General features: G+C 43.3%; 1 protein-coding gene across 1 annotated transcript in view; it reads left to right on the top strand.

Annotated features, from left to right (window-relative positions):
* The first annotated feature begins 51 nt into the window (after nucleotides 1-51).
* Zyg11a (zyg-11 family member A, cell cycle regulator) overlaps nucleotides 52-22759 on the top strand; it is a 44294-nt gene continuing 21586 nt past the window's right edge. The window contains exons 1-3 of the mRNA XM_005398774.2: nucleotides 52-213; nucleotides 11098-11263; nucleotides 16522-17273. Coding sequence (XP_005398831.1) covers nucleotides 52-213; nucleotides 11098-11263; nucleotides 16522-17273 — 1080 coding nt within the window. The remainder of the gene's footprint in view (nucleotides 214-11097; nucleotides 11264-16521; nucleotides 17274-22759) is intronic.

Raw genomic sequence — 22759 nt, 5'->3', positions numbered from 1 at the left:
GCCCTCCCCGCGCGCAAACGCGGAGCGCGGAGGACGCGCGGCGCCCGCGGGATGCGCCCTGCACGTCTCCAGCCCGCGGTGTCCCCGGTCCTCCGCGGCCGTGCGCGGCCCGCTTTACTGACGCAGGAAGGTGGCAACCTTGAAGATGAGTTGATTGACTCCGGACCCGCGCACGTTCCGAGGCCGGCCTCCGGTCAGCTACACTCCGGAACCGTTTGAGAAACCAGAGCCGGGCGTGGTGGCGCACGTCTGTTAATCCCAGCACTCGGGAGGCTGAGGCAGGAGGATAACTGCGAGTTCGAGGCCAGTTTGAACTGCATAGCCAGACCTTGTCTCCAGAAAGCGGGGCGGGACGTGGTGGCGCGCGCCTGTAATCCCAACACGTCGGAGGCTGAGGCAGGAGGGTCGCGCGAGTTACAGGCCAACCAGAACAGCTTAGCGAGACCCTGTCTCAGAAAGACCAAAAATCTAGTGACGCTCAACCCAGAGTTACTACAGAGGGAAGGAAATAGAGTATTGTGAACTGCGCTATATCTTAATCCCCTCCCCGCCCGGAAATATGTTTTAAAGTTCAAGCAAATTTGTACGTAGAAATGCATAAAATTGACTCTTTTTGTCTTTTTGAGACAGGGTTTCACTAGGCACTTCAGGCTAGCTTTAAACTCACTTTGTAGCTGAAGCTGACCTCGAATTCACAGCAATCCTCCTGCCTCAGCTTGCTGAGTGCTGGGATTACAGGTGTGAGCCACCACGCCCAGCTAAAATTGATTTATGTGTTTTGATTTTATATCTACCAGTCTTGTCAAAGTTTTATTTTCTCTACTTTGTCGGTTTTTAGTTTGCTGTAGTCATGTCATCTGCAAATAAAGTAATTCTACTTTAACCATTTGTCTTTCTGAGAGAGGGTTTCTGCGCTGCAGTTCAGGTTGGCCTTGAACTAGCAGCAGTCCTCCTGCCTCAGCCTCCCCGGGATTACAGGCAGGTGCCAGGCTCCAGTCTGTACTTTTAATGTCCTTTTTAAAATTTGTGTTTTCCAATATTTTTTCTATATCTTTAAGCAGATGTGGTTAGAGGACATCTTTGTAAGTTCTAGATCTTTCCTTTTAATATTTCTTTGTACTAAGCTACATCCCCAGTCTTTCTTACTATTAACTGGTACTGAGCAACATCAGCCGTCCTTTTTTATTTTGAAATAGAATCTGGGTAAGTTACCCAGCCAGGGCTTGACCTTACTTTCTGCTCTCCTGCTTCAGCCTCCCAAGTATCTGGGATTGCAGGTATCTGGAAAAAAAGGCTCTATTTATTTTTTGTGATAAGTACTGGGGTTTGAACCCAGGGCCTAGAAGATGCTACTAAAGCACTGTACCACTGACGGAGCTTTTTTTAGGTTTGATGTTGGTTATAGGTATTTTGATAGAGCCCTTTGTCAGATTTAGGAAATTTCATTCTGTTCCTGGTTTACTAAGAGTTTAAAATCATGAGCGTGTGTTGAATGTTTTCAAGTGCTGGTTTTGGTCATTTATAATAAAGATCACACTTTTTTCTGTTAATATTTTATTTTGAGGTTCATTAATTGTGAATTTAACTTTATATTCCAGGTGTAGTGTCATGATGCCATATATTGTTGTATGGCAGAGGATTCTATTTGCTAATTTTCTTTTTCTATTTTGCGGCACTAGCAATTGAAATCAGCAGTCTATGACTGGGCTACATCCCCAGCCTTTTTTTTGTCTGCATTTTTGTTTTTTTTTTTTTGAGACTGGGTCTTGTCATCGTCCTGCTTCAGCCTCCAGAGAAGAGGATTATAGGCATGCACCCCACTTACAGATTTATTTTTAAATTGGCCTGCAACTCTTTTCATTTAGCTTTTTTTATTTTTGAGACAGGGTTTTGCTGTGCAGTTCAGGCTGGCCTTGAGCTCACTTTGTAGCCCACGCTGGTCTCGAACTCTCATCAATCCTCCTGTCTCAGCCTCCCGAGTGCTAGGATTACAGGTGTGCACCACCATGCCTGGCTCTATTTCCTTTTCTTTTTTTTTTTTTGGTACTGGGAATTGAACTCACAACCTCATGCTTGCCATGTGGGTGCTGTTCCCCTGAGTTTTATCCCCAGCCCTGTATTTCCTTTTCTACAGGGTGACAGACTTTACCAATTAAATTGTGCAACCAAATAAACAGACATCATTCAACTACATTACACTGTAACTGCTTGAAATAAATTATTTTCAACCAGGTGTGGTGGCTCATGCCTGTAATCCAGTACTCAGGAGGCTGAGGCAGAAGGATAAAATTATTTTCTTAATTGGTTTAGCAACCTTGGGTCTGGAAAAGCAGCAAAACCCAGCTGTTCCAAAATCCTAATGCTGGCTCAGGCTGCCTGTAAGAGAAATTGTCTCTTCTGTCACCGCTAGTCAGACAGGAAGGTGGAAGTTCATAAACTCTGTAAAGTGATACATACCAAAACGACCTCATCTCTCAACACGAGTTCTTGTGCCAGCAAAGCCAGAAAAGCATAGTCATGAAGTAGGGACTGGCTTATTAAGAAAGAGGGCGTATGTCCCCTTAGATAAAATAACAAGACAGTCTGTAATAAACTTGTAGAGATGATTCTGGTTTATATTTAAGTCTTCTGAAACTAACTGTGACTGAATGATCAGAAATGTTCTTTTCCTAATGTAATGTCTATTCTTTTTGTTTGGTTTTGTTTTGTTTTTCTTCCGGTACCAGGAATCGAACTTACGACCTTGCGCTTGCCAGGCAGGCGCTTTGCCGCTGAGCTAAATCCCCAGCCCCGTAATGTCTATTCTTTATAAATTGATCCTAGCTTCTAAACAAATCTACTTCCTTGGATTTACCTACCGTGCCCTCGCTGGACTGCCATTCATTTCTGCCAGCCTTCGTATGAATAGCCTGTCTTCAGGACAGGACGACACCGGGTGCTCTACACCGGGGCATCTTACTTAGAGTGCAATTCTATGTTTGAAACAGCAGAGGAGAACCTCCAGTTAGTCCGCCAGCACAAATACTGTACCTGTCATTGTCACAGAAACAGTGCAGTTCGTTTGCTACTCCTTCCTTACAGGGAAATCCACAGCTGTAAAAACATTTTTTTTGCAGTTCTAGGGATTGAACCCAGGGCCCCACGTATGAGGCAAGTCTCTACTACTGAGCTAACCCAACTCTTTCTGTTTGGATATAGGGCCTGCTTACATTGCCCATGCTGATGTCAGATTTGTGACTTGTGATCTTCCTGCCTCAGCTTCCTGAGTAGCTGAGGTGATAGATGTGTGCCACCATGCTGAACAGCATTTTTGTTCATTTTTCAAAACATTGTAATACGTACTAATTTCAAAGATCTAAACATCAGGTATTTGTAACATTTTGAGAATAAGCCCACTCTGGAGAAAAGCTGCGTTTAGGATGAATTGAGTTGATCATACTTTTGAAATTTGCCAGAAAATGTGAGATTATGTATATTTAAGTTCAGGCAATAGGAACAGTGAAGAAAAAAATGCTTGGTAAGACAGTACAAAGCAAACCGACTCCCAGCGCAGGTGTCAGCCTGCCAGCCGCATTACACAGGTATTTGGATTTACCTTACAGAGGGCAGGAATTGAGTCGGTAACATGTCTTTCAAGGAATTTGTCCATTTCAGGCACATAATCAAATTTATTGGCATAGTTTTGTTCATAGGATTCCTTTGTAATCCGTTCTGTGCATCATTCTGTAATGCTATTCCTTTAGCATTTTAGTTGAACCCGGGGTTTAGTTGAACCCGGGGCCTTTTCACACTGTTACATTCCCAGTCCATTTTTGTTTGTACCGGAAATTGAACTCAGGACCTTCGTCTTGCCAGGCAGGCGCTGTGCCGCTGAGCTATATCCCCAGCCCTCCATTTTTGAGACAGAGTCTTGCTAAGTTGCCCAGGCTGGGCTCCGATTTAAGATCCCCTTGCCTCAGCCTCCCAGAGTTCTCAGATTGCAGGCATGCACCATGATGCCTGGCTGAATTACGTCTTTTAAAGAACAAACTTGTGTTTTTCATCATAAATATTGTGCGTGTTTCCCCTTTCATTGATTTCTGTTCATGTCTTTAAAATCTATTTATTTGGTATTTATTTGTTTTTAATACTTTAAGGCAGAAAATTAGGTAATTTTTACGCCTTTCTAGTTTCTTTTTTTTTTTGGTACCTGGAATCTAATGTACAACCTCAAGCTTGCCAGGCAGGTGCTGTGCCACTGAGCTATATCCCTGGCTCTCTGCTTTCTTTTTTTTGGTTGTTTGAGAGACAGGGTCTCACGATGCAGTTTAGGCTGACCTCAGATTCACTGTGTAGCCCAGGCTGGCCTGGAAGTAATGGCAGTCAATCCTCCCACCATGGCCTCCTGAGTGCTGGGATTATAGGCCTGGCCCACCGCACCTGGCTCTAGTTTCTAAGATAAGTGTTTGCATTTCCTGTAACACTGATACATTGTTCAAAATATTTTCTTCTTGGGAAGGGAAGACAGGTGCTGTACCACTGAACTACACCCTCCAGTCTTGACCTATGCATGGCCTATTGAGAAATGTATTCTTTATATACTTATATTTGGGAATGGTATATATAATTTTTTTCTTGTCATGTAATGTCTTGTCTCTTTTTTCCCTGTTTTTGTGGTACTGAGGGTAAAGCCTGAATTTCTTGTGACTCCATTTTCTTTTTTTTGCTTGTTTTTTTTTGTTTTTTGAGAACAGGGCCTTGCTGTATAATTCAGGATGCCCCTCAACTAACTATATAGCCCAGGCTGGCCTCAAACTTGGCAGTGATCCTCCTCTTCAGCCTCCCAGTTGCTGGGATTACAGGCATATGCCGCCATGCCAGGCTGTGACTCCATTTCCTGTAGAACCATTGGCCCCAACCTCTCCTGTCTAGCAATAGAGCTCTCCTTAAATGAGCACTTCTTGTCCATGTTGTCTGCTCCTAGTGCATTGGCAACCAGTTGTCAGAGATTTTATCCCATGAATTCTTCACCCAAGCCACGACCTCTTGTAGCTGGGCTTCACAAAGTTTCCATTAAATCAAGGGTTTCTTTTTTTTTTTTCCCGGTACCGGGAATCAAACTCATGACCTTGCGCTTGCCAGGCAGGCGCTGTGCCCCTGAGCTAAATCCCCAGCCCCTAAATCAAGGGTTTAATGTAGACATAGGAGACAGGAGTGGCCATAGAAATGATGGCAGTTAAGAGGGATGGGTCACGCAAAAGTGACAAAATTGCAGGCACCAAAATTCAGAAAACGTTTCTTTATTTCACAGGAGTGTGCTAAGTACATCCCTTACAACACAGGACGTATTGAATTATGAAGATTCATAGTAGAGCCAGCCACATCCATTCTTTCTCAAGTGTGCATGTTATTCCTTGGCTTGGTTGTCAGGCAGTTCATCTGTTTACATAGGTGTTTATATCTCATCAAGAGGTGCCCACTTGGGTATTTACAGATGCTTAATTATAATTTATATTATCATTTATTTTAAGTATTAATGTCAACATTTACATTTAATTATGTTAAAGTTAGTCTTTATAATTCAGTACATCTACTGTGTCCATCTGGCTGATGATCTTAACTGGGGCTTATTTTTAGGTTAGGGCTTATATTATGAGCACCCTGGAAAATCACGCTAGGGCTTATTTTCCAGTTAGGTCTTATGTTGGGGGAAATACGGTGACTTTTGACCTGTGGCAGTGGTGGAGAAATACAGTAGCTTTGTGGCCTATGGCAGTAGCGGTGAACCTATGGCACTGCTGCAGTGGGTCATTTTGGTCATTGAGAGCTGGAGAAGCTTTGCCATTGCTGGCCTCAGGGCTATGAAGCACCTCTCGCTCCAGAAGCCCCTCTGTCTGTGCACCCCAGGCTGGGGCAAGTGTCCCTGATCGTGTAGGCAGATGGCAAAAACAGCCCATGCAGAGAGCTCTGAGCCAGAAATAGGCGGTGAGTGGCAGGCAGTCTGCCAGCCTTGATGGCAGCATCTTGTGACCCATGTGGCTGGCCGGGCTTCTTTCCCGTGAGACAGGGCCATGGTGGCCTTCCTGGCCTGAGCACACTGCTTGAACTACTTGGGATCTTCTGCTGGCTCTGCCCTTCTCTGTGACTGTCTCTGGGGCTGCCTCCTGCCCAGTCACTGTGGCAGGGTGAGCCCTGAGACCCTAAAGTGTAATTCTGAGTTTTCCAGTTCCTGGAGTAGCCCAGCCTTAAATGACAGACCCCTTCCAAGAGGGCTTCTGACTATCTCACTCCCAGGTAAGGTGGGTGCTGCAGTGACTCCAAGGAAAGCCGCGTGCTGTACCTGCAGCTTGACGTAACGGTGGGCTTCTCTGGGGCGGGCATTGCTCCTGTTTTCCTGGGGGCTGCCAGCCCTCTGGGCTCATCTGGAGTCTGAAGACTGGACTTCCTCCCTACTCCGCACTGCTTCCTTTTCCTGTTTACAGTTCTCTGGAGTTTCTGGTTTTCCTGTCAGGTCTTTCTTGATTCTCAGAGCTCTGGACTCCTCTCACCCCCAAGTGTTTTTGAGGTGTCTCGATTCTGTGCCTTGGAGAGCCTCTATTTGCTTCCCATTTTTATTCCACCACTTTATTTTTTATTTTTTGGCTTTAAAAAAATTCATTGGTACATTTTAGATATAATGATAGTGTTCATCATAGGCATTTGTACCTGTACACGGTCTGTCTTGTTGCTGCTTTTTTCCCAGTCCCCCGCCCTCCCTCCAGCCCCTCTTTCCCTCCTTATTTACAGCAAGCTTTGTTTCCATTGTTTTCCTTCCATTCTCTTTTCTTTTTGCTTGGTCCTCCTTTCCCTTCCCCTCGCCCTTCCTCCTCCTTCCTCATTTTTATTTATTTTGAGATACTGTCTAAATTGCCCAAGCTGGACTGAATTTGGGATTGCTCTGCCTCCATGTGTGGAGCACCCGGGATCACAGTCAGGTGCCACTGCGCCTGGCCTTGACCTATTCCTTGTAGTTTACCTTACTGCAGTTTACCTGTCCATGCTCTAAATTTCATAATTTTTAACTCTTTTTCTTTTTTTTTTTTTTTTTCCCTTATGGCAGGGTCTTGCTATGTAGTTCATGCTGGCCTTGAACTCATGGCGATCCTCCTGCTTCAGCCTCCCCAGTGCTGGGATTACAGGCGTTCGCCACCAGGCCCAGCTTGATAATAGATAACTCTTTCTTTTGTTTGGGCGGATCAGTTATACCTTAAATTAAGAACTAAGCAGAAAAGTTTTATATTTATCCACTTGTTTATGTTTCCAGTACTTTCTCCAGATCCAAAATACTCACCTTGTACTGTTTTTCGTCAGCTGCAAGAGCGTTCAGTGTTTCTCCGTGTAGAACTGCTGACAGGAAGTTCTTTCTGCTTTTCTTTGCCTGATACCTTTATTTCATCCTCATTTAAAAGATTCTTGCCCTGAATATGAATTGTCTCCTCTGTTGCACTTTTTAAAATGTCATTTCATTGGCTTCTGGGTTACTTTATTTCTGGTGAAAATTAAACGGCCATAGTTTTTGTTTTTAATGAGCCCTCCACCACCCCCACTACCTCACCTCCCCCCACCCCCCCACCCCCGCTCCCATTTTAGGATTTTCCTGGGCTGAGTGTGGTGGTGCGCATCTGTGGTCCCAGCACTTGGGGCTACTCAGGGCTGCGGTTCAAGGTTGGATGTGAGCCTGAGGCCAGCCTGAGCTGCATGGCGAGACCCTGTCTCAAAACAGCAAAAACAGAAAGATTTGTTCTCATTGTAATTGGCATGTAGAAATTTATCAAGTTGTGGTTTTACCAAGTTGTGGTTTCTGTTGTTTTGCCTTTTTTTTTTTTTTTCAAAGCAGTGCTGGTGATTGAACCCAGGGCCTTGTGCACAGAAATGTTCCACTACGGATCTCTGCATCCCAGCTCTGATTTTAAAGTGTTTCTCCTCCCCAGTATTCTTCTAGAGTTTCAATTACACACTTGCGATAGGCTGCTTCAAGATTGTCCCTGGGAGGAGGGTTGGGCATGGTGGCACACGCCTGTAATCCTAGCACTCCCCCTTGTAATTAATGGGTTTAAAGAAGAACTTCCACATAAGAAGGAACAAATACAGAACATCAGCAGAGAAACGGGAGGACTGAAAGACTAAGAACTTTTAGAGCTAGGCATGGTACCACATTCCAAGAGTTCCCCCTACGTGGGAGGCTGAGGCAGGAGGATTGCTTGAATCTAGGAGTGTGAGACCAGACTGAACAACAACAGCACAAGAAAGACCTTATCCCGGAAAATCAGAAAAGAACTTCTAGAGTTAAAAAAAAAACAACCACTAACTAGGACTATAAGATTCTAAACTACAAAATAGATCAGTGAAGCTAAAGACAATGTAGTAGAAACTATTCAAACTAGAACAGAAAAAAGATGGAAAGAAATTAAGAAAACCACAGTGCTCCAAGGGACAATCATTTATTATTATTATTTTTTTTTTTGGAGACCAAGTCTCACTGTGTGTCCAGGCCGGCATTTAATTCACTATGTAGTTCGGGCTGGCCTCGAACTCACTATATAGCCCAGGCTGGCTTTGAACTCCCACCTCAGCCTGGAGTGTTGGGATTACAGGCGTGTACTACCACACCTGGCTGCATTTTGTTTTTTGAGTGAGTCTCACTGAGTCACGGAATTGCCAGGGAAGGCTTGAATTTGTAGTCTTCCTGCCTCAGCCTTTCAGTGTGCTGGGATTACAGATGTGTGCCACCATTTTTATAATTTTTTAAAGATTTTATTTTCTAGTTAATTTTTGTTTGCTTGTAACAGTGTTATTTTTGTTGTTTTATTGCTGCAGTGCTGGGTGTCGAATACGGGGCACTGTACCACAGAGCTATGTTCCCAGCCCTTTTTTTGTTTTGAGGCGGGATCTGGCTAAATTATCCAGGCAGGCCTCAAATTTGTAATACTGCCTTAGCCTCCCCCAGCCTCCTGAGTAGCTGAGATTACTCAGCCTATTATTTATTTATTTATTTATTTTATTTGGTTTTTCTCCGGTACCGGGAACCGAACTCACGACCTTGCGCTTGCCAGGCAGGCGCTTTTGCCGCTGAGCTAAATCCCCAGCCCCCTATTATTTATTTATATAGGTGTTTTAGACAAGGTCTTGCTATGTAGGCTAAGCTGGCCTTGCATTCAAGATACTTCTGTCTCAGCCTACCAAGTGTGGGGGTTATAGGCATATGCTGTTGAGCTCAGCAGTTACTTCATTTATTTTTGTGGTAATGGAGATTGAACCCAGGGATGCTCTGCCACTGAGGTGCATTTCCAACCCTTTTTATTTTTAATTTTGAGACAAGGTCTTGCTAAGTTCCTTAATATCCAGGCTGGGTTTGAATTTACAATCTGAGGGAGACTAAGGCAGGAGGATTGCAAGTTGGAGCCCAGCCCGTCCAATTTAGTGAGATCCTATTTCAAAATAAAATATAAAGAGGAGTGAGGACATAGGGCAGTTTAAAGACTTGTGGTTTAATCTTCAGTACTAACAAAAGAGGGGGAAAAAAAAACTATAGTACAAAAAACTACTTTTGAGGGCTTATAAAATTTACCTTAATTCAAACAAACAAAATGAGTAGGATACTAGCGTATAGTTCCTTGGAAAAGCATAGGAAATTTTGGTTTCTATCTGTAGCACCCAAAACAAACAAAACATGTATCTGAATCTACTTGATGCTTGATACCATAACAATATGTGAGACTGAGCAATTAATTAATTAGTTCATTGAGACAGGGTCTCCCTATGTAGTTTAGGCTGGCCTCGAGCTTAGGGTGGGTGCTCGGATTACAGCCTGAGAAGGGATCTTTTATAAAGAAGAGCAATACATACCTGACAGAGCTGGAGGCTGGGAAGGCCAACCTTGAGAGGCCCAGGTCTGTCCAGGGCTTTGTGGGTACATCATCCCGTGTTGACTGCCTGCTTGCCTGTGTGCAGGAGAGCTGGACTCAGGACGCTGAGGTAGGCAGATGCATGCTGAGTTTGAGGCCAGTCTGGATTGTATAGTGAAGCTGAGCTCACCCTCCCACAATAACAGACTTGCTCCCAAAGTAATATTAATCCATTCACAGAACAGAGCCCTCTTTATCTAATCAGCTGTTAAAGATCCCCTGTCACAACAGTGTCACATTGGGGTTAGGTTTCCAACACGTGAACTTTGAGGGACTCCCTCAAACCACAGCAGAGAGGACAGCGGTTCCAGCGTGCAGAGTAAATTTATTGGAGAAGTTTGGTTATGAAAAGGAATAACTGAAGGGGCCCTGGGAGCTGAGAGACGGTTAGTTTTCCTGTGGTTTGGTTTGTGTGTGTTTTGCAGTGCTGGGATTTGACCTCCAGGCCTCAAGAATGGTAGGGAAGCACTCAACCAGTGACGTACATCCTCAGCCTTGCTTTTTTTTCCCCCCCTTTGGTGATGCAGGGGATTGAAACTAGTCAACACTGAGCTCCATTCCCTTCCCCTGGAGGGAGTGTAATGAGTTCCGAAGCCTGGAGAGGCGGCAGTCTGTCAGTGTCTCACTCCCTCTGCTTCCCAGGACGGTGCCTAGTGAATGGGTGCTGCTCTTCTATGAAAAAGGAGCCGGGAGTCTATGTTTCTCCTCCCTGTTACTTTTTTAGAGCACCCTCGAGTGTGTTTCCTTTTTAGGTTGTGACCACTTTGGAGAGTAGCGACAGGCCTTCTTACCCCAGCACAGAATAGTAGCTGAATAAATATATCCTCAGCGAATGACCATGTGACCTCTGCTTAAAATGCCCCCAGTGGGCTGAAATTGTGAGATTTCTTGGTTTTACCCTCCGCCAGGCTGTTGGCTCCACAAGGGAGGGAGCTCTTGTTCCACTCCTTCCTCTGTTGTTGGTGCTGGCACAGGCTAGATGGTAAGTGAAGGATGGAAGGAAATTTTTCCAAGGTATAACAGATAAAATCTTCCCTTCAGTTAATAGTCGGGAGAAGGTGGATTTCTTGCATATAAGTCTTCATTAGGACAGGAAGATCGATGCATGGGGTGACCTCTTTTATGCTGAATATTTGCAGGTTTATTCCAATGGAGTTTGGGGTTTGTTTTTTAGGAAGAGGCCTCACCCTACCCTTTGGTCAGTACTTGCCTGCGTGTCCTGATTGCTAATCTCGAGAAGTTGTGTCCTGAGAGACCCGATGGAACCCTGTGCCTTCCAGAGCATTGGATTTTCCCACAAGAAGTAGCTGAGCAGTTCCTTCAGCTGCTGACTTGGCAAGGTAATAAGGCTGTGCTGTGGTCTACTCATAATAGCTGCTGCTGCTTTTTTTTTCTTTGTGGTGGCGGTGGTGGTGCTCAAACCCAGGGCCTTTGCACTGAGCTACATCACCAGCCCCTTTTTATTTTTTATATTGAGATAAGTTCTTGCTAAATTGCCCGGGTTGGGCTTGAATTTGTGATCTTTTTTTGCCTCAGCCTCCCGGAATGCTGGGATTATAGATGTGCACCACCATGCCTGGCTTATTTTCTCCCATTCTATAGATAGTCTTTTTATGCTGTTGTTTCTTTCTTTTTTTTTTTTTTTTTTTTTTTGGAGACAGGCTCTCACTGTGTAGTTCAGGCTGACCTTAAACTCACTATGTAGTCCAGGCTGGCCTGGCACTCACAGCAATCCTCCTGTCTCAGCCTTTAGAGTGCTGGGGTTACAGCCATGTGCCACCATGCCCAGCCTCTGTTGTTTCTTTTGTTGAGCATTTTTTTTTCATTGGATGTAACTCAATTCACCTAGTTTTGCTGTTTTCTATGCTTTTGGGATCTTGTCTAAAATATCCTTGCTCATTCCAATGTCCTGAAGTATTTCCACTCTGTGTTCTTCTGGAGCAGCACTTTAAAAGGACAAAGTCGAGTTTCCTAATTTACCCCTCCCTACAGCTGTTGTTCTTTGTTCTAAAACGGATAAAAGCAGTAACTTCTGTCCCTGGAAGTAAAGTTTTGTAACCTCCTGTTCCCATAACATCCTATTATGCCTGAGCAGGCCCAACAAGATACAAAACTGTTACAGCTTGACAAACTGCCTTTGCTTTCTTGCCTACGCACAAGTTCCAGTTCAGGGTCTCCAAAACCTTGCCGAAGACCAGCCTCCTTGGCACATGTATGAAAATGGGAGCTTCTCCTTTGTTCAGCGCTCAGTCATGTTGGACAGAAGTCCGCTGAACCAGGTGTACACCTAAACTGACCCTGTGGTCGCCCCTGTCTTTTGAATTCTGCAACACTTCCAGTAGTTTCATAGTCTTAGCTCTCCATTTTGAGTTGATTTTGTAACAGGTGAGAACTGGGGGGGCGGGGGTGGGGTCTAGGTTCATTCTTCTGCATGTAAATCTCTTAATTTTCCTGTCACTATTTTACCACTTCATTGAAAAGACTGTTTTTAATACCACCGCCATTTTTTGGGGGGAGGGGTTATTTGTTTTGTGGTAGGATCTCACTGTGTAATCCAAGCCAGCCTTGAACTCACTGTTTAACTAGGCTGACCTCCACCTGGCTATCCTTTTGCCTAAGGCTTCCCAGTTAGCCTGAAGACAATACTATTTTGATCTCTGCAGCTTTGTAGTAGTGTAATGATTCCTGCTTTTTGTTCTTTTTGCTCAAAATGGTTTTGGCTATTTGGGTGTTCTTTTTTTTTTTTTTTTTAAATGGTTCCATGCAAGTTTGAGGATTTTTTTTTTAAAGATCTGTGAAGGATGTCAGTGGTAGTGATTATACTGCAGCTGTATATCACTTTGGGTCATAAGGACCTTTTAACAATATTGATTTCTTCCAGTCCAGTCCCTGAACATGGCATGTCTGGATGTCTTTCTGAGAGGATGAAGTGGCTTTTACTTCAATTTCTTTCATTAGTGTTTTGTAGTTTATATTATTCTTTTATCTCTTTGCTTAAATTTGTTCCTAGATATTCTATTAATTAATGGTATCTGTTGTAAATGGGATTGCTTTCTTGATTTCTAATTCAGGTAACTTGTTATATATAAAAAGATACTGATTTCTAAATGTTGATTTTTGTATCTTACAACTTTGCTGAATTTGTGTATTAGTTGTAGTAGGGTTTTCTTGGCAGCATCTTCGGGATTTTCTGTATGTAAGGTCATGTCCCTTGCAGTGATAATTTGACTTCCTCCTTTTACAATTTAGATACTTTTCATTTCCTTCTCTTGCCTGATTGTTTTGGCTGTGACTCCTAGTACATGTTGACTAAGAATAATTGCTCTTGTCTTGGTCTAGATCTTGGAGAAAAAGCTTTCAGCTTTTCCCTAGTCAGGATTGTTAGCTGTTGGCTTATTAAATATTGCCTTTATTACATTCAGACATAGTCCTTCTATGCTTAATAGGTTTAGTTGGTTTTTTTTCTTTTTTTCTTTTTTAAGCGGGGATAGGGTCTCACTAAGTAGTTTAGGTTGATCTTGAACTCACTGTGTAGCTCAGGCTGACCTGGAACTGGATGTGATCCTCCTGCCGTGGCCTCTCCTGAGCGCCGGGATTATAGGCATGTGCCTCCACATCCAGCTAGTTAAGAGTTTTTATCATAAAGGAATGTTGAATTTTATCAGATGCCCTTTCTGCATCCTATCTGTCTTTCATTCTGTTGATGTGTTATATCATGTTGATCGATTTGCTTATGTTGAACCATCCTTGCATTTATGGGATGATTTCCAGTTTGAACATGGTGAATAATCTCTTTAACGTGCTGTTGCCTTTGGTGTGCTGCTTCTGTTTTTTTGTGTGTGTGGTACTAGGGATTAAACCCATGGGGGCTTTCCACTGAGCCTCATTCCCACCCCTTTTTAAAATCTTTTGAGACTAGGTAATGGTCTATACTTTGCTTTTTTTCATTTGGTTATGCTTTCCTATGGTTTTGATATCAGGATAATGGTGGTCTTGTAAAATAAGTTTCCTTCTTTTTCCTTTTCTCTCTTTTTTTCCCTCAATACTGGCGATTGAACCTAGGGGTGCTTTACCACTGAGCTGTACCACAAGCCCTTTTTCCTTTGAGATAAGGTCTTGCTAAATTTCCCAGATTGGCCTCAAACTTGTAGCTGGACTTCGTGATCTTCATGAAGATCTCCCTCGAGTACTGCTCAGCACATGTGCCACAGCTGAGCTCCTTCAGGCCCACGCGGACTTTGAGCTGCAGTGGGGCTGCGTCCGTGAAGGGGCAGCCCCACTTGGGCATGGTTGCCAGGCCAGAGGACGCGGAGTGCCGCACCATGATTTTCAATTTTATTGAAAAATAGTTTAAGAAGTAAACGACCTCTTCAGTCATTTAAAAGGTGTTTTTATTAGTTATTCTGTAAGTGTTTGGTTGAACCCACCTGTGAAACTGTCTGGTCCCACCTGTGAAACTGTCTGGTCCTGCGTTGCTCTTCTTTTTATCCCCCGACATTGGTTGGGAATAAATCCATACTTACCCCTCTTTATTTTCTTAGTGTTCCCAGTGATCAAGCCCAGAACCTCATGCATGCCAGACAAACCTGCTCCCATGGAGCTCCTGTTGAGCTATGTCTCTAGCCCTTGTTTGTGTGTGTTTTCCTTCTTCATTTTTCTTTTTTTGTAGTCCTGGGGAGTGCTTGTCTTTGGTTATTTTGACGTGAGGTTTCACTGTGTTGCCCAGGACGGCCTCAGACTCTGGGTGCAAGCAGTTCTGTGTCATTCTCCTGAGTAGCTGGGATTCTAGGCAACCTGAAGACTTATTTTTCATCCTGGAGGGTGTAGCCAGGCCCTTGTGTGCTAAACATGTACTCTACACTGAACTACATCCTTTAGGGATAGTCAGGACCGTTACATAGGGTGAGATTAGGGAACCAGGCCCCTTTAAGAAATAGAAAGGAAATAGCCGCTGTATCTCAGCAGGCAGCCAACGCTGACATCTTGTGGTTTTGACACTCTCTTGCGTGTAGCTACACTGTCCCACCTGAGGGCCTCTTTAGGTAGGCTACTTCTCCTCTCAACATTCCCGTTAGCTTCCCAAACCTAGCCCTCTGGCACCACGTCCAGTAGCGACCCCTGGAAAGAAGGACCTTTGGAAGTGGTAGAGACTGGGCCTCCAACATGTCAAACAGGGCTGCAGCCCCAGATCTGTTAGTGACCCAGCTCTGGGCATCTCCACTCTTCTAGAGTGGTTTTGTCCTGTTTCCTCTTGCAGCACCTGTAATAAAGTTCTTTGGTTTTTCACTGGTCTTCTCTGTTTGATCTTCCTCTGTTCTGTGCCAGAGAGAGCCAGAGCCCAGCGAGGGTGAGTCTAGGGACCCCTAGCCCTTAGACCTACTGGAGATAAGAACCCTTAGCCTTGAGCCTCTTTTATTCAGTAGGCTTCCTCTTTCTGTAATCATTTTGCAGTAAATTTATTATACATGTATTATATATCTGTGTGCCGCAAACCTGCATAGTTCTTGATGTTCCCGGGGAAAAAACGGTAAGAGGATAAAGAAATAAAGATAAGAGATGAAAGCTGAGGTCAGGTGGAGCCTTCCCTCCCTATGGGAGGAAAGGAACTGCCCAAGGACTGCAGAGTGTTTATTTATACACTCAGGAGGTTGAGTGACCTCAGGAAAGTGACCTCAGGAGGTCACTTTCAGCCTCTCTGTTTAGCAACCTGTTTGCAAGCTGGAACAGCTTGTTTACATGGCTGGAGGAACTCTCCCTATTGTGATTCTCAGCCTGCTTTGTCTTAGGCCTGCATACATGTGATTGATTTCCAGCTTCAGCTGCCCCCTACATCTGTGCATATGTATGTCTGAAAAGAAACGGATCGCTTGTTCCATAGAGTTTCACACATTCAGGCTTTTGCCATTGTTTAACTGTGCTCTGGATTCCGACATGTTTCTCTGATCCAGTATTTCCTGTCAGTTGGATATTAAGTATAAATGGTTGATCAGATTTGTTTTTGTTCTTGGTCTTTCCCCTTTTTTTCTTTTTAGTGTTTTTGAGACCAGGTCTCACTATGCAGCCCAGTTACCAAGCCTGGATATTAAGTACAAATGCTTGATCAGATTTGTTTTTGTTCTTGGTCTTTCCCCTTTTTTTCTTTTTAGTTTTTTTGAGACCAGGTCTCACTATGCAGTCCAGGCTGGCCTCAGACTCACAGCAATCCTCCTGCCTCAGCCTTCAGAGTGCTGGAATTACACGTGTACAGCACCATGCCCAGTTTCCTGACCTTTCTTCACAGATTTTATGAAGTCTGTCTGGTCAGTTTTTGTGATTGTGGTGATCACAGACAATTTTTCATTGCAAAGATTCGTAAAATAAGTACTATGTTAGTGTTTTGGGGGGATTGTCTTTTGGCTTTTCTGTTTGTTTATTTTTGGTTTTGAGACTTGCACTGAGTTGCCTTGGCTGTGCTTAAAGTTGCCATCCTCTTATCCTACCCTCTCAGGGTGCTGGGATTATAGGCCAACACATAGCTTGTCCTTGTTCATTGCCCCATGGGTCCTGGAGAGGTGTAAGCTTCAGTAGTCAGTACAAGCTGGTACTGCTTCTCTTACAGGAAAGCTGACTGATAAGACGGCAAGCATTTTCCAAGGCAACCAAACGAACCTGAAGCTGGTCAATATCCAAAGAGTAAAAATCTCTGCCACTGCCTTCATTAACTGCTTCTGCCATCATAAGCTCCTTGAAGTGGATGCTACTTCAGTACACTCCGACCTTCCACTCCCAGACATCATACATGGACTCTGCAGCAGTAGCTGGATCCAGCAAAACCTCCGGTGTCTCGTCTTAGACTCAGCAAGTGTCCCTCACAATTCAGGACTGTTGGCCTTTGGTCAGCTCACTGGCCTTCGCATCTTAAGTGTTCCCAATGTTTGCTTTTATAGTGAAGATCTGGCTAATGTTTCCCAGTTACCAAGCCTGGAAAACCTGGATATCTCTAATACTCAGATAACCAACATCTCTGCACTCCTTACCTGCAAGGATCGACTCAAATCTCTCACCATGCACTATCTGAAATGCCTGACGATGACCAAATCACAAATTTTTGCAGTCCTTAAAGAACTTAAATGTCTACTTCACCTTGATATTTCTGGTCACAGGCAACTCGGATCAGACCTAGGTTTTTATTTCCTGCAACAAAAGGATATCCTGCCTAATATTGTGTCCTTGGACATCTCTGGGAGCCGTTACATCAATGATATAGATGTAGAAGAGTTCATACAGCAGCGGCCTGCATTGCGATTTGTGGGACTCTTGGCTACAGATGCTGGTTATTCTGATTTCTTCACTAGAAGGCGAGGCTTAAAGGTTTGTTCTTACCTAAAATAAGTTTTGTTTCATTTGTTCAGAGCGTTATTAAATTCTTGCTGTATACTGGAATCTGTACTAGGTGTTAGAGTTAATAAGAAATTAGTAACAGTTAATAATTATTACGCACTTACTATGTGATAAGTTGTGGCAATGTAATGCTAAGAGACAGTGCCAGACTCTCCGTCTCCTAGTCTAGCTCCATAAAGCTAATTCCATCCATTTACATATTAGTGCATGTGCCTCACACCATGCTGCCCACACTGTTTCCTCCTTTCACCCTTGAGTTTTGTTGATGAGGAAAGGAAGCAAGAAGTCTACTTGGAATCATGCAACTAACTCTTAAATAGTAGACTGAGATCTGTGTCTAGGTTTTTGTGACTCGAAAACTTGTGTTCTTTACCTCTTATTAAGAGGTAGATACAGGATAGGGGCTGTAGCTCAGTGGTAGAGCGTTTGCCTGGAGTGCATGAGGCCCTGGATTTGATTCCCCAGGATGGGCTAGGGAGCTGAATATAACGGACAAGCCAGATGATCAATACGAGTATATGGCTAGCACTATTTCTTGGCCATGGTATGACAAAAAGCAGTTTTTAAAAGAGCACTGAAAAGTGTTTTGAAGTTGAGCTTGATGGTTGGTTCACATCTGTAATCTTAGCACTCTGGAGACTGATACAAGAGGATCACTTCAAGTTCAAGGCCAGCCTTGGCTACATAGTTTGTCTCAAAACAAACCATTTTTTTTTTTGTTTTGTTTTGTTTTTGTCTTTTTGAGACAGGGTCTTGCTCTGCAGTTCAGGCTGGCCTTGAGCTCACTTTGTAGCCCAGGCTGGTCTCGAACTTACAACGATCTTCCTGCCTCAGCCTCCTGGGTGCTGGGATTTCAGGTGTGCAAAACAAACTATTTTGAAGCTGAGCTTGGTGGCACATACCTGTAACCCCAGCACTTGGGAGAGTAAGGCAGGAGGATAAGTTTAAGGCCAATCTGGGCTACGTTACACAGTGGGCTCTGTCTCAGTGAGCCACCCCTCCCAAATGTCTTAAAGGGTTAGGATGGCGCTCAGTGATAGAGCACTTGCTTAGCAGGCAGCATCCCTAATGCTGCAAGGAAGAAAATGAGAAAAGAGCAAATCTGGACCCTCCTTGCCCTCTAGCTTTCTCCCTTGCTCTGTGGTATCTCCTGACATGAGCTGCATGTGACAGCCAGCAGTGGACCTTCCAAAGCTGAGTAGGCGCAAGTGCCATGTTCTTCAACATCCATGACCCTGATCTGAATCAGTCCCTTTTCTTTATACATTACCCAGCTTCAGGTATTTTATTACAGCATTGGAAAACCAAAGACAACATCCACATGTTACTTCTTACACCCAAAATAAGAATGGACAACGTGCTGGTTGTGGTGGCGCACTCCTGTAATCCCAGCACTTGGGAGGCTGAGGCAGGAGGATCCATGAGTTTGAGGCCAGTCTGGGATATAAAATGAATTTAAGGCCATCCTGAACTACATAGTGAGACCCTGTCTCAAAAAACCAAAACCAGAACAAAACAAAAAGAATGGACAACATGGACTTAATGCATTTAAAATGGATGGAAAAGCTACCATTAGTAATAAAAACCAGGGGGTACTTTCATTTGCTAGGAAATAGTACATGATCCATTGATAGGATATAGCAAGAATCCCTTTTGAAGATTCTTCTGTATTGGCATCTACTGTAGGAAGCCCATGAAAGAGCAGACAATGCAGAAGCTGCCCAGTCCTGGCACATCCTTTGTTTTTCTTCAACTCTGACATCTGTATGATCACCACTTTTTTTTTTAAACTGTAGAATATATCCACTGTTGTTTTTGGAGACAGGTGGTCACTGTAGTCCAGGCTGGCCTTGAACTTGCTACACATCGTAGGCTGACCTTGAACTTGGGATCATTCTGCTTTAGCCTCCCTCATTGCTGGTATTGCAGGTGTGCACTACTGCTTGTTCATTTTTGTGGTACTGGGGAATGAATGCAAGGTCTCTAGCATGCTAGGCAAGTGCTGTGCCACTAAGCTGCATCTGCACCCCACCTCCCTTTTTAGTGATGCTGGTTATCAAATACTGCCAGACAAGTGTCCTACCACTGAGCTATACTCTCAGCCTCATTGTTTAGATTTTTAACTGTGTGTAGGTTCTTGGGCAGTTGATCTTTGGTCAGTACTTTAAAAATAACGTTTAATTTAGATTATTTATTTATTTATTTATTTATTTATTGTCTTTTTGAGGCAGGGGCTTGCTATGTGGTTCAGGCTGGCCTTGAGCTCACTTTGTAGCCCAGGCTGGTCTCGAACTCGCAACGATCCTCCTGCCTCAGCCTCCTCAGTGCTGGGATTACAGGCGTGTGCCACCACGCCCGGCCTAGATTAATGATTTTAAACATTTTCTACCTTTTTTTTATAACCTTTGCACACACATGCACATGTAGCTTTTTTCAGAATCATTTGAGAGTTGATTACATATATCATGTCATTTTACCCCTTTATTTATTTATTTATTTATTTTTTTGGTTTTGGTTTTTCTCCGGTACCGGGAACTGAACTCACGACCTTGCGCTTGCCAGGCAGGCGCTTTTGCCGCTGAGCTAAATCCCCAGCCCCGTCATTTTACCCCTTAATACTTGGGTTTTTAATCCCTAAGAACCAGATTAGTCTGAGTGTCTGCTGCACAATTTTCATATTTTAGGAGATCTGACTTTGGGAGAATAGTTTCTTAATAGTCTGAGGTCTATATTCCAGCTTTGATGCTCCTTTTAGTCCAAGATCTTATATTGTGTCCCCTCTTCATATCTTCTTACTGTTTAATCTAGAACTGTTCCGTCATCTTTATCCTTTTGATAGTGATATTTTTGAAGAACGTAGATTAGCTTTGTTTATTGCCTCTTGTAAAGATTGGTTTCTGTTTGGAGTTTGTTCTCTTCAGATCCAGACACTCACTGAAGTAACCGTACATGGGCTGGTAGGTCCTTTCTAGAGCACCAAATTCAGAGCACACAGTGAATATCTCTTGTTACTGTCACTAGATTTCATCACATGGTCTAAATACTGCATGTCCAGCTTCTCCAGTACAGTATATGCATAATAGCATCTAACAAGCAGTATACCATTTACATAAGGTACTCGAAGATTTTGCAGATATCTTAGTAAGCTTGTCGATAAACATCTGGGATCCATTGATGATCTCTATTTTTTTTTGTCTTTTGCTATACTGGGGATTGCACCGAAGGGGTTATGAACGCTGGGCAAGTGCTCTAACAGTAAACTACATCTCTGCCTCTTTTTAGTTTTTACTTGCAGATAGTTCTTTGCTGAGTACTCCAGGCTGGCCTAGAATTTTTGATCCTCCTGCCTCAGTCTCCTGAGTAGCTGGGATTATAGGTATGCAGTGGGTGTGGTCCTGCCTCCCCCGCCCTCTCAGTGGAATCTTGTTATTTTCCCAGGCTGATTTTGAGAACACTGGGGCTCAGGGATTCTCTCTTGTCTGCTGAAGAGCTGTGAGTACAGCTGTGTGCCGCTGCACCTGGCTTCAGTTGATGATTCTTCCCTGAACTGACCTTTTCTGTGATGAATGCAAAGTGATTGCTTTGTCCAATCCCAGCACTCCCTGTTAGCTTTATCAGTTTATAGTCTACTCCATTCTTTTTTTTTTTTTTTTTTTTTTTTCAGTACTGGAGATGGAACTCAGGGCCTTGTGCATACTAGGCAAGCACTCCATCACTAAGCCACATCCCCGGCCCTCTATGTTCTAATATCTTCTCCATCTGTGTGTTTAACCTACACTCCATATGGACTCACTGATTCCTGTGGCTTTTAGTACTGTGTAATTCATTATGTCCTTAATTATTTTGGTGGTCTCCTTCAAACTGGCTCCTGTGTCTTTCCTTTGGTGGTGCCAGGGATCAGAATTATATTCCATATTTTATTTATTTATTTATTTTTGTCTTTTTGAGACAGGATCTCCCTATGCAGTTGAGGCTGGCCTTGAGCTCACTTTGTAGCCCAGGCTGGTTTTGAACTTGCAGTGATCCTCCTGCCTCAGCCTCCCAAGTGCTGGGATTACAGGCATGCGCCACCACACCCGACTGGGGTTTATATTCTTTATTATTAAATTAAAATGGTCAAATGTTTAGCTGTAAGGTCCGTTTGACTTACTTTGTTCAGTGGATTTCTTTTTTCTCCACTGGATTGTCTTATACTAAAAGTGTGTTTGAGTCTCCTATTCTTGCAGTTCCTATGGTGTCTGCTTTATGTAGGCATTTGCTGTATTTTTGCAAAGGCTTTTGTAATCATCATATCTTTATTGTGATTAGGGTTTTTTATCACCAGTATTTATAAGGTTTTGGCTTTGTCTTGCCTGAATCCTGAATTAACTTTTTCTAAGATTGCCCCTTTATTTTTATCCTTCTAAAATCCATTTTAGATGTGGTCTTAATTGCATACAGTTGGAGTTTGCTCTATGAGCCTATTAAACTTTTTTTTATAAATAAATGATTAAGCATATATGCATTTGTTGGCATCACTGTTACATGTGGCCTTCACTCTGTCATATTTTATATTTTAGGGTTTTTTTTTTTGCTGTGTAGTTCAGACTGGCCTTGAACTCACTGTGTAGCCCACGCTAGCCTTGAACTTGCAGGGATCCTCCTGCCTCAGCCTCGCCAGTGCTGAGACGTAGAGATGGAATTTCAGTATCTTGCCCAGGCTGGTCTTGAATTCCTGGGCTCAAGCAATCCTTCTGCCACATCCTCTTCTGCACTGGAACTAGAGGAAGGCACCACTATCCCTGACTTACACTTTTTTTTTTTTTGGTCTTTTTTGAGACAGGGTTTTGCCATGCAGTTCAGGCTGGCCTTAAACACTCTTTGTAACCTGGGCTGGTCTCAAAATTGCAGTGATCTTCATGCCTCAGCCTCCTGCATGCTGGATTATAGGTGTGCACCCCCATGCCCAGCGTCCCTGATTTGCTGTTTCCTTTTTGAACCTAAGGCTTTTGCACTAAGCTATATCCCAACTCTCTTTTGTTTGTGCTAAGGGTTGAACTTAGGACCTCTCAGGTATGCTATGGAAGTGTTCCACCATAAGCTATATTCCTAGCCCCTGGGACTTCTTTTAGTTTTGAAAAGTTTTCTCAATGATAGTTGCAAATAGTTCATTTTGTCTGCAAAAACTTCAGTTGTAAGTATGTTGGATCTTCTTAAACTTTCTTCCATTTTGGCATTCTTTTTTCTGTTTTAAACTTTTCTTTTTTTGTCTTTACTACATTTTTATATAAGTGTATCCTTTCTTGAATGTACCTTGTAATTTATTCTGCCTATTCATAGGGTTTTATCTTTTTCTTTCTTGAGTTAGTAAACCTTTGTTTGAACTTTTTGATATTCATGTTTTCTTTCATAAACCAAAGTATATCTTGAGAATAATTAAGCTTGAAATACTTCGTTGTAATTTTCTTCTGTTTATG

The sequence above is a fragment of the Chinchilla lanigera genome, unplaced genomic scaffold (genome assembly GCF_000276665.1).
Source record: "Chinchilla lanigera isolate Chin_1 unplaced genomic scaffold, ChiLan1.0 scaffold00063, whole genome shotgun sequence".
Classification (NCBI taxonomy): Eukaryota; Metazoa; Chordata; class Mammalia; order Rodentia; family Chinchillidae; genus Chinchilla; species Chinchilla lanigera.
Note: the sequence above shows the minus strand (reverse complement) of the source record. Positions and strands in the feature narration are given on the sequence as shown.